At 45.3% G+C, this 12,180-nt stretch overlaps 1 protein-coding gene across 3 annotated transcripts in view; it reads left to right on the plus strand.

The window, feature by feature from the left end:
• PANK4 (pantothenate kinase 4 (inactive)) overlaps positions 1-12,180 on the plus strand; it is a 46,837-nt gene that overhangs the window by 10,564 nt on the left and 24,093 nt on the right. For all 3 annotated transcript variants that reach the window (XR_013622348.1, XM_078771551.1, XM_068103369.2), the window contains exons 10-13: positions 178-330; positions 474-586; positions 2,771-2,858; positions 7,736-7,887. Coding sequence is in view for 2 of the 3 variants with exons in the window: in XM_078771551.1 (XP_078627677.1) it covers positions 178-330; positions 474-586; positions 2,771-2,858; positions 7,736-7,887 (506 nt within the window). In the remaining variant the exon portion in view is untranslated. The remainder of the gene's footprint in view (positions 1-177; positions 331-473; positions 587-2,770; positions 2,859-7,735; positions 7,888-12,180) is intronic.

Raw genomic sequence — 12,180 nt, forward strand, 5'->3', positions numbered from 1 at the left:
TAGTTTACACGGTGTGGACTTCTTTGCCTGAAAAATAAAAAGGGTCCTACAATCCTTTTAGCAACAACCTTTAATGCTACAACCCCGTTCTTTCACGATGTAACGTTTATTCACCCATTGCGCTGATGAAACGTGTTCATGATTCCTATTTTCATTCATTTATTTCAACCTTCCCAGTTTGACATGTTGGAGATGGACAGACTAGCCCGCCTCGTTCCGCTGCCCCTACTCCGTGATCCTCAGGACTACGTTCCCGATTCTCACGATCTCGCACAAGACCTGCCGGCCTGTCACTACTGGCTGAGCTGCTTTGCAGATTCTCTGCCTGGGGTAACGTGCCTTTTTGTACTCGTCCTCTTTCCTTCTTGCCAACGATCCCGTTTTTTTCACTCTCCCTTGCTGATGCATGTTAGTTCTACTCGCCGGTTCATCTGAACATTGGTTGTCAGGTTGCGTGATGGTGACTGGTGCAGGTTGCACGCAGGGCAGTTGCAAGTCAGCCACAGTCCCCAGATGCAGCACGGCGTGGTGAGCTCTTCAGAAATAAGTTCTGGGAGAAGTTGCAGATCCTGAAACAGCAGCCTTGGTATGGTCTTGAACAGTCCTCTTCCATGAGCTGCTCAACTTCAAGCATCATTATTCTGGTTTTTATGATTACACTGATGGATGTTGAGATGTCGTTGAAGAATGATGGGTTTCTTCACACATTGGTGGTACAGAGTGTTTTGTAGTTGTTTTTTGATTCACATTTAGAGTTTAGAGTTGGAGACGGCATGAAGCTGGAAGGTGTGAAAACATTTTGCTACCTCGGAGACGTGCTGAATGGAGAAGGTGGATCAGACTCGGCAACGGTTGCTCGAGTGAGATGTGCATGGAAGAAGTTTCGGGAACTGAGTGGCGTGCTGATGAGGAGGGGAGTGTCGTTGAAGCTGAAGGGAAAGGTGTATGCTGCATGTGTGAGAAGTGTTGTGATTTATGGGAGCGAGACATGGGTAATGAACGTCGAGCAGCAACGAAGGTTGGAAAGGGTGGAAATGCGAATGGTTCGGTGGATGTGTGGAGTATCGTTGAGAGAGAGGAAGACAAATGATGAATTGCGAAAGATGATGGGAATAGAGCCTGTGATTGATGCTGTGAAGAGGAACAGGTTGAGATGGTTTGGTCATGTGTTGAGGAAGGATGAAAGTGACTGGTTGAGAAGAGTGATGGAAATGAATGCAGAAGGAAGTAGAGGACGGAGAAGACCGAGAAAGACTTGGCTAAAGATGGTGGAAGAATAAATGTGGGCAAGGGGGTTAACAAGGAGAGATGCAGAAAATAGGGCAAAATGGAGAAGATTGTCATGGGGACCGCAAGGCTAACCCCCGCTCGAGCAGGGAAAATGGCCTTAGAATACATGTTGTATTTATAGTTTGGATAATTGTCACCTGCAGTGGCCGTGTCACCCACACTTGTGCAGTGTCCATGTCACCCGCACTTGTGCAGTGTCCATGTCACCCGCACTTGTGCAGTGTCCATGTCACCCGCACTGGTGCAGTGTCCATGTCACCCGCACTAGTGCAGTGTCCATGTCACCCGCACTCGTGCAGTGTCCATGTCACCCGCACTTGTGCAGTGTCCATGTCACCCGCACTTGTGCAGTGTCCATGTCACCCGCACTTGTGCAGTGTCCATGTCACCCGCACCTGCGCAGTGTCCGTCACCCGCACCCGCGCAGTGTCCATGTCACCTGCACCTGCGCAGTGTCCATGTCACCCGCACCCGCGCAGTGTCCATGTCACCCGCACCCGCGCAGTGTCCATGTCACCCGCACCTGCGCAGTGTCCATGTCACCCGCACCCGCGCAGTGTCCATGTCACCCGCACCCGCGCAGTGTCCATGTCACCCGCACCCGCGCAGTGTCTATGCACATAGGTCAGATATATTTACTTTAGCCAGGGTGTTGATGTGCGATGGGCAACTCTTAAAAGGTAGTTGCAGTCTAAATACTAGCGGATGGCACAAACGACCTGATATATCTCCAAATCACGGCACACATTGATGGAACACCAGTACGGCAGGTCTTTGTTTATAGTCGGGACTGAAATCAAACCCAGGTTGGACAGCGGAAAGGCAAGTATGCTCTGTCTTTGCTATCCTGTTAGACGAATGTATTTTAACAACACCTTTTGTCTCATCAATATGTGCTGGCGCAGGAGGGTCGTGACTTTGGATTGGACCTGGTCTGTGAGAATGCTATCAAAATGGCAGTGTCCTTTTATAAATCCATAATTTAAAGTTGATACATCAGGGCAGCAAGTTTGACTGCCATCTGAAGTGGTAAATTTTTGTTTTGGTACCTAGAGATGGTGGCTGTAGAGAAAACTCTGCACGGACAAATCTGCACGATGTACCTCGCGTGCTCACATGCATCTCCACATGTTTACATAACCTTTATGCGCATGCCCGTGTAATCGCTTTGCCACACGTCTCTTGGGGTCTTTGCCACCAATCTTGTAACTTTGTGTGTTAGAAAAGTCATGAGGCACGCATTATTATGTAATGTCTTGGATGCATGGGTGAGATGTAATGGGCTCGTTGCACTGTCGAGCGTTCGACTTTGCGAAACGTTTCATGATGCGGTGAGACCCAATACCAGGTTGTAGCATTTGGCGAGATCCGATAGGCGATTACCCTATGGTGAGATAAGATGGCACCGGCTTGGCTTGGTGAGAGCAACTGTGTCTGTTTGATGTGTGCATCAGAGGAACACGTGGCCGTGTGCACACAGTGCATTTGGTTCGTTGACCGTACGAAGTCTGCTGGACACACGCGAGCACTGCCAGAATGAGTTTCATTTTCCTGATCCTTACTGCAAGGTATATGTTACAGTGCGTTTCCACAACACTACTTTGAAATGACAGTATTTCACAATGCAGACCATTGCTAGGATTTATAGATTAGAGTAGATTTGAGAACCAATGTGGACTCACACCCATTGATTGAAACAGTGCACCATTACAATAGGTTTTCATGTTCCTTCGTGAATGTGCAACTACATTGAGAAATAAATTTCCACATCCATATGTGTCATGCACAATACCATGGTAATGCTTCATGTATAGTAAACGCTAACCTGTCTAATCATTATTAGGTTATTTCTCCGAAATAACCTCATAGGGTGGGTTCCGATGTCCGACCTAGCATGAGTACGCACGTACGTCTGTTAACATTCGACAAAAACATCTCACACACTGCCCTACTGATTTATGGACCAAATTGGGTATGATGCTTCAGGACGGCGAGGTCTCATAGGGTTGTGCTCTCCATCCTGATGCGCCCCCTATAAGGGGGGTGGGGGGGGGGGGGAGGGATGTATTGTCCCCAAATATTGGTATTTCATTCAAAAATCTGTTTTAAATCCTCTGGTAATTATAATTGTATAGATTATAATATTATGGTTAAATTATCTTTATCTATATATGTAAAAGAAAGTTTTTGTTTGTTTGTTTGTTTGCACACGCTAATCTCCTGAACGGTGAAAGATAGGAGGAAACCTCTGAAACAAAAAATGTCGGGACGGGCCCCGGGAAGGCGAGGTGGTGAGGCCGGTCGAGGCCGCTTCGGCCGGGCTGGGCCCATTTCCCAATTAAAAGCTGAGCTGAATTATAGTAGTCAATCTTCTACGGCCGCGAGTAAAAGCTGAATTATAGTAGTCAATCTTCTCCGGCCGCGACTAAAAGCTGAATTATAGTAATAAATTCATTCAAAAAGAACCAAAAATGTCGGGACGGGCCCCGGGAAGGTTATAGGCGAGGTGGCGACGCCGCTTCGGCCGGGCTGGGCCCATTTCCCAATTAAAAGCTGAGCTGAATTATAGTAGTCAATCTTCTACGGCCGCGAGTAAAAGCTGAATTATAGTAGTCAATCTTCTACGGCCGCGAGTAAAAGCTGAATTACAGTAGTCAATCTTCTACGGCCGCGAGTAAAAGCTGAATTATAGTAGTCAATCTTCTACGGCCACGAGTAAAAGCTGAATTATAGTAGTCAATCTTCTACGGCCACGAGTAAAAGCTGAATTATAGAAGTAAATGAACGAAATGCGGCCGCGGCTGGATAGTCAAACTCCGCTGCTTCACAAGACCGCATTTTATTCCTTTTTTAGTACAGAAGATTAAATTCATTCAAAAATAACAGGTGCAACGCCGGGTGCATTCAGCTAGTAGATTATAATGTTGTGGTTAAATTCTAGATTATAATGTTATGGTTAAATTCTAGATTATAATGTTATGGTTAAATTCTAGATTATAATGTCATGGTTAAATTATAGATTTTAATGTTATGGTTAAATTCTAGATTATAATGTTATGGTTAAATTATAGATTATAATGTTATGGTTAAATTATAGATTTTAATGTTATGGTTAAATTATAGATTATAATGTTATGGTTAAATTATAGATTATAATGTCATGGTTAAATTATAGATTATAATGTTATGGTTAAATTATAGATTTTAGTTATAGTTAATTATAGTTATAGTTAAATTAAAAATTATAGATTATAATGTTATGGTTAAATTGATCCAATATGGCTGCCAGACCACGTGAGCGATGACAACATAAATTTATATTCTCTAATATAATTGTTGCATATATCATGCTCAATACATTTCACACTGATCAGACGAAGCGTTTTCCCTGTCGAAGGGGAGATATAAACATGCAACATTTTTCTGTTTTTCCAAGATGGCGCCTGTACCACATGACCTATGACGTCATGATTATCATTAAAATATTCTACTTGAGGAGGTGCTCCTATGGTGAAAATTTCGTGCCCATCAGACCAGCAGTTGCTGAGAAAAACAATTCACAATGATCGGATACGTGTTGTACCTGTCGAATTATGATGTCATAACTAAAGCCATGTCTCTTCATTACCCATAAATCATAACACTTCTCACACATGCAGCATACACCTTTCCCTTCAGCTTCAACGACACTCCCCCCCTCGTCAGCACGCCACTCAGTTCCCGAAACTTCTTCCATGCACATCTCACTCGAGCAACCGTTGCCGAGTCTGATCCACCTTCTCCATTCAGCATGTCTCCTCGGTAGCAAAATGTTTTCATTGACAATGATCCATGGCTCAATTTTTTCCATGGAGCGGTTTCGGAGATATAGAGGTGCAACTTTTTTCGATTTTTTTTCCAAGATGGCGTCTGCACCACGTGACCTATGACATTATAATTAACATAAAAATTATACAGGAGGATCCACACATATTCTGAAAATTTCGTGTCCATCGGACTAACAGTTGCAGAGGAATTTTTGTTTTATTCATACTGATCAGATCAAGCGTTGTACTTGTCGAATTATGACATCATAATTAAGGCACTGATGAGATCACCATTAACATATCTTATTCCCCAAGGGGAGTACTTGACAATGAGACATATTTCAATTTTTTCCATTGAGCGGTTTGGGAGATAGAGGTGTAACGTTTTTCCAAGATGGCGTCCATAGAATGCGTCCATAACACGTGACCTATGACGTCATAATTATGAATAAAAAAATTATACAGGCGGAGGCACTCCTATGATGAAATTTCTTGTCAATCGGACCAACGGTGGCCGAGAAAATGATTTTTTTTTAAATGCAGACTCGGCACACATACGGCATACGTACGCAACCGAATGCTAAACCCCGTGTTTCGCTTTGCGAGCGCAGGGTAATTGCCAATAGGTGAGAATATCTATCAAGTAGCCGAGGAAGAGCTTTTACAGAAGATCCAGGTCAGAGTGGAGGAAGTAAAGGAACAGCTCAGAAAGCTAAGAGTAGATTAAGCTCCGGGGGCGACAATATGCACCTGCGAGTTGTTGGAGGTGGCTGAGCGGGTAAGCAAGATGTTAACAGATATCTTTAAAAGCTCACCTGAGTCAGGACAGGTACCAGAGGATTGGAGAGTAGTAAATGTAACTCTGTTATTTAATAAAGGATCCAGAAAAGGATTGGAGACGTGTAGACCTGTTGGTGTTAGTTTGACTTCAGTTGTGGGGAAGGTGTTGGAGATATTAATTCGGGACCAGATGAATGAATGAATGAATGAATGATCGTTTTAAGGCCATTTTCCCCGCTAGAGCAGGGGTTAACCTTGCGGGCCCCATGACAATCATGGTTCCCTGTTTGAGGCAATGTTTTTATGGCCGGATGCCCTTCCTGATGCCAACCCTTGATCGCCTCTTACGATGCGCAGGGATACGGTGTACCTATTCTAAATCGGGGTACACACCGTGATCATTCATCCCAGCAAGCTGGTACTCAATTTGCCGACCTCGGAAGGATGACAGGCTGAGTCAACCCCCCTGGCGTTAATTCAGCGATCGACCGGGATTCGAACCCAGGATCCTCGGATCCCAAGCCGGCACCCTAACCGCTAAGCCAACACCAGGCTATTCCTCTATTGAGAGTTAGGGCCAAAAACGATCGATATGAAGTTGTTCTTGTCACCTGCCCAATTTAACTTGGATTTTGATTAGATTTTGGTTCAGATCGGGATCCAGATCCGGCCTATCTGTGGATACAAAACAAACTGTTCAGCCTGGTGGATATTTGCAGTCTACAGAGTGCTGTTGTAGTTTTAAAATGTTATTTAATTAAGGAATGTATTTAAACTTTTAATGCTGTTTTTTTCTGACGAGACGTGTTCAAAAGAACCTAACTCCAGTTTATACATTAAATGTTATGGGAAAATGTAATTTGCTTAACGTTGTTTCACTTAGTTGCATTTTTTGAGAATGCAGCTCTGACATTAAATGAGGACCAAGTGCACTGTGTTTGGCACAACACCACACTTGACTCTCGTGCAAAAACAGCCACTGAAATTGTGGAAAGTTATGTTACTTCCGGGAGCACTCGATGAAATTATTGTTAAGGTTAAATTGAATGTGAAAATATTGTTGGATAATTTGGACAATTTTGTCAAACTGTGCTTAATGGGTCAGTTTGGCACGCTAGTCAAACCCATAGGCCTCGCGGCAGACCTCAAGCCACTGGTGGTTCGGACAAACGCGCACACAGGCAGGAACGGGCATGGCTAACTTTGAAATGATCCACATTTAAGGTACAAAATAATCTTGTGGTTAAATTAGATGTAAAAATATTTGTTATAAATCAGACTTGGTGGCATATTGGTTCGAGCATCCACTCCAAGTCTGGGTGGTATGAGCTTCAAACCCCATCCGAGGCATACCTAAGACTTCTTCTTCTTTTTTAAGTGGTATGTGCTGCTTCCTTGCTCGACGCTCGGCATTTTTAAGGATGAACAAACGACGCTGGGAAGGCAATGGCAAACCACCCATTATAACACTTGCCAAGAAACAGCTTCAGCAGCACCAATGCTGTGCACAAAGTTTGATCCATTAAAATACATTAGAATAATTTGTCAAACTGTGCTTGAGGCCTGATTGGAGTACTAAATTTAAGTAGGCCCACTGGGAATGCTGTCTTAAAGTTGGACACGCGATCAAATTTCAATACCCTCTCCCATCCCTTCACAAATGGCTCAAGTTAAGATTGATCATCATGTCGGTGAGACTTGGTTTTCACGTGTACTTGTTTATTTATGGACTTTGATGCCAAGGTCGATGCTTGCAAAATGTTTTTTTCAGCTCTAAAGTAGGGGTACAGATGTTGGGATTGGGGGCATACCTGGATTACAGTGGTATGACTCATTACTGAGGGATGCCTTGTGTGCAGGTGAAGCAGCAGGAGAACGAGGCTGCTCTACGTTGCTACCAGGCTGTTGTACGAGGTTTGGATTCTCTCAGCTGGAGGGAAAGGCAGCTTGTACTCGCCCGAGGCCTGCTTGCTGGCAATGTTTTCGATTGGGGAGCAAAGGCAGTTACAGAGTGCGCAACCACCACAGCCTCCACTTTCCTTACACCTCATCCACATGAGATTAGTGATACTTTCCCCTTACATTGGCAGAATTTGCTTATAAGATCATCTTATAAGATCATTTTCAAATCCGTTTCTGGTGTTTGTTCCCCCTCCATCCCCTCCCTTACCTCAAATGGCCACACAGTTGACATCGCACGTGACAAAGCCGAATGCCTCAACTCTGTGTTTGCCTCAAAATCTTTAGTCCCAAACCCATCTCTCTCTGTTCCCACCTTTCCCAGTCGAACCCAACTGCTCCTGGACTCTGTGTCCTTCTCTCCTGACAAGGTGGAGGAGTTTTTGTCTAACCTCGACTCTGATTCTGCAACTGGACCAGACGGCATCAGCCCACGGGTCCTAAAATCCTGCTCTGCCGCTCTATCTCACCCTCTCTCTGTTATTTTCACCCTATCTTTTGCTCAAGGTCATCTGCCAGCATCCTGGAAATCAGCAAACATTACCGCTTTACACAAAAAAGGTGCAAAAACAGATCCTTTTAACTACAGACCAATCAGCCTGCTCCCAATTATCAGCAAAGTCATGGAATCCATCATTGCTTCGGATATGAAATCTTTCCTCTTCTCCAATGGCTTGATCTCTGATCATCAATTTGGATTCAGACCAGGTCACTCTACTCTGGACATGCTGCTTCTCCTGTCTCAACAATGGATGGAGGTCCTCAATGCCAAACAGGAAATCAGAGCTGTCTCCCTTGACATATCACGTGCCTTCGATACAGTCTGGCACCCAGCTCTGCTCACCAAACTCTACTCCTATGGTATCCATGGAAATCTCCATGCATGGCTTGCGGACTTCCTCTCTGGTCGTAGTCAACGTGTGGCCCTGAATGGATTTCTCTCATCTCCCCTTCCTGTTCAGGCTGGAGTTCCCCAAGGCAGTGTGCTGGGCCCTGTGCTTTTTCTGGTCTTTATCAATGATCTCTCCGACTCTCTGGAAAATCCTCTCTATCTCTTTGCTGATGACTCCACTCTCTGCCGCTCCATTCCTCTTCCCTCAGATCGGCAGTCTGCAGCCTCCTCACTCTCTGAAGACCTGGACAAAATCACAGACTGGTCAAACAAGTGGAACATGTCTTTCAATCCTGACAAATCTCACACTCTTACTATGTCTCTCCAAAAAGATCGACTGGACAACCCTCCCATCTACTTTCTCAACAATCCTCTCCAAGAAGTTCTGTCGCTCAAGCTTTTGGGTCTCACTATCTGCCATGATCTTTCTTGGGAAAACCACATTTCCAAGCTGGCCTGCAAAGCCAGTCGCCGACTGGGCATCCTCCGTCGTGCGAAGTCCTTCCTAGGCACACCTGAGCTCCTCACCACATACAAGGCTTTCATCCGCAGCTCAATGGAATACTGTTCTCCCCTATGGGCTGGTGCTCCTGCCTCACACCTAGCTCGGCTTCACGCTGTTGAAACCAAAGCTTTCAGAATCATTGGAATCTCCCGCGATGAAGCTATCTCTGAGGGCCTTTCACTCACTCACCGCAGGCAGGTAGGTGGTCTTTCTGTCTTCTACCGACTCCTCTCCGGCCTTGCTCCCCCAGCTCTCTCTGTGCTCTGTCCCCCAAATATTCCTACAGGTCGCACAAGATCTGCCAGCAAGCCTCTGATGGTTAAACTGCCGAAATCTCGGCTCTCTGCTCACCTTCACTCCTTCATTCCTCTTTTCTCCCGCCTCTGGAACAAACTCCCACACTCCCTTCAATCCCACTCCTCCCTCCAGGTCTTTAAAACAGCTGTTCACCACCATCTCTTATCTTCCCCCATCCAAAACCTTGATCTTTTCTACCCCCACTAATCCACCCCAGATCCACCTTGTTTGTAATTCCAACTTCTTTCCTGGTAGTCCTGGCAGTGTCCATATGTTTTATGCCTCTCCCACCCCCTTTCCCATGCCTCCCCCCCAAAGCCCTCTCCCTCCCACAGATCTCTCGATGTCTCCATGTCTCTCGGTTCCTGCTCTCAAATGTTGTGTTTGTGTCCTTCCCCCTCTCTCCCCATCTTGTCTACCGCTCCCGATGTTATGTGTTTTATGTGTCGGTTTGTCGGTTATGTGTCGGTTTGTCGGTTTGTCTTTCTGTGTGATAAATGTTCGCTCTTTCACGAGCCTCGATCTTGTATACAAAAAAAAAAAAAAAAAAAAATTCCCATGGCTGACGTAACCTCGTATGCCGTAATGCATCTCTAATTTGTACTCTTCATTCTCGACTGAACTTGCATGGTTTTATTTATTTAATTATCTTCTTCCTCTCCTTTCGATCTTCGGTCTTTCATCTTCCTTTCATCCAATTTTGCCTGTATTGTGATGACATCACCACTGAAGTTGAACGACAAAAAACCCTTTTCTTTTGTTCTGCTTCACAATCGTAACAGTGAACCATACACATGTGTAATGCAACCGGGATGTCATGGTGGTGGTAACGGTGAACCCTACGCATATGTAATGCAGCCTGGATGTCATGTTGGTGGTAACGGTGAACCATACACATGTGTAATGCAGCCTGTATGTCATGTTGGTGGTAACGGTGAACCATACACATGTGTAATGCAGCCTGTATGTCATGTTAGTGATAACGGTGAATCGTACGCATGTGTAATGCAGCCTGGATGTCATGGTGGTGGTAACGGTGAACCATAGACATATGTAATGCAGCCTGTATGTCATGTTGGTGGTAACGGTGAACCATACATATCTGTAATGCAGCCTGTATGTCATGTTGGTGGTAACGGTGAACCATACATATGTGTAATGCAGCCTGTATGTCATGGTGGTGGTAACGGTGAACCATACACATGTGTAATGCAGCCTGAATGTCATGGTGGTGGTAACGGTGAACCATACGCATGTGTAATGCAGCCTGTATGTCATGGTGGTGGTAACGGTGAACCATACACATGTGTAATGCAGCCTGAATGTCATGGTGGTGGTAATGGTGAACCATACACATATGTAATGCAGCCTGGATGTCATGTTGGTGGAAATGTGTCATACCACATTTCAAATCTGGCCTCCAAAGCCAGTCACCGACTGGGCATCCTCCGTCATGCGAAGTCCTTCCATGGCACACCTGAGCTCCTCACCACATACAAGGCTTTCATCCGCAGCTCAATGGAATACTGCTCTCCCCTTCGGGCTGGTGCTCCTGCCTCACACCTAGCTCGTCTTCATGCTGTTGAAACCAAAGCATTCAGAATCATTGGAATCTCCCGCGATGAAGCTAACTCCAAGGGCCTCTCACTCACTCACCGCAGGCAGGTTGGTGGTCTTTCCGTCTTCTACCGACTCCTCTCTGGCCTTGCCCCCCCAGCTCTCTCTGGGCTCTGTCCCACAAATATTCCTACAGGTTGCACAAGATCTGCCTGCAACCCTCTTATGGTTAAACTGCCAAAATCAAGACTCTCTGCTCACCTTCACTCCTTCATTCCTCTTTTCTCCTGCCTCTGGAACAAACTCCCTCACTCTCTTAAATCCCACTCCACCCTCCAGGTCTTTAAAACAGCTGTTCACCACCATCTCTTATCTTCCCCCATCCAAAAGGTCTTTAAAACAGCTGTTCACCACCATCTCTTATCTTCCCCCATCCAAAACCTTGATCTTTTCTACCCCCGCTAATTTCACCCCAATTCCACTTTTTTGAAATGCCAACTTCTGTCCTGGAAGTCCTTGGTGTCCTTGTGTTTTATACTTCTCCCTCCGCCCCCCCCCCCTTCCCACGCCTCCTCCCCCCAAGCCCTCTCCCTTCCACACATCTCCCTGCTCTCAAATGTTGTGTTTGTGTGCTTCCCCTTCTCTCCCCATCTTGTCTTCCGCTCCCTCTTTATATATTTTTTGTTTGTCTGGTTGATTTGTTTGTGAAGTAAATGTTAGCTCTTTCACGAGCCTAGATTCAGTACACAAAAAAACAAAAAAAAAACAAACAGTGAGCCATACATATGTGTAATGCAGACTGTATGTCATGTTGGTGGTAACGGTGAACCATACACATGTGTAATGCAGCCTGGATGTCATGTTGGTGGTAACGGTGAACCATACATATGTGTAATGCAGCCTGTATGTCATGTTGGTGGTAACGGTGAACCATACACATGTGTAATGCAGCCTGTATGTCATGTTGGTGGTAAATGTGAATCATACACATGTGTAATGCAGCCTGGATGTCATGTTGGTGGTAAATGTGAACCATACACATGTGTAATGCAGCCTGGATGTCATGTTGGTGGTAAATGTGAATCATACACATG

Source organism: Myxine glutinosa, chromosome 2 (assembly GCF_964187855.1).
Source record: "Myxine glutinosa chromosome 2, kmMyxGlut1.1, whole genome shotgun sequence".
Lineage (NCBI taxonomy): Eukaryota > Metazoa > Chordata > Myxini > Myxiniformes > Myxinidae > Myxine > Myxine glutinosa.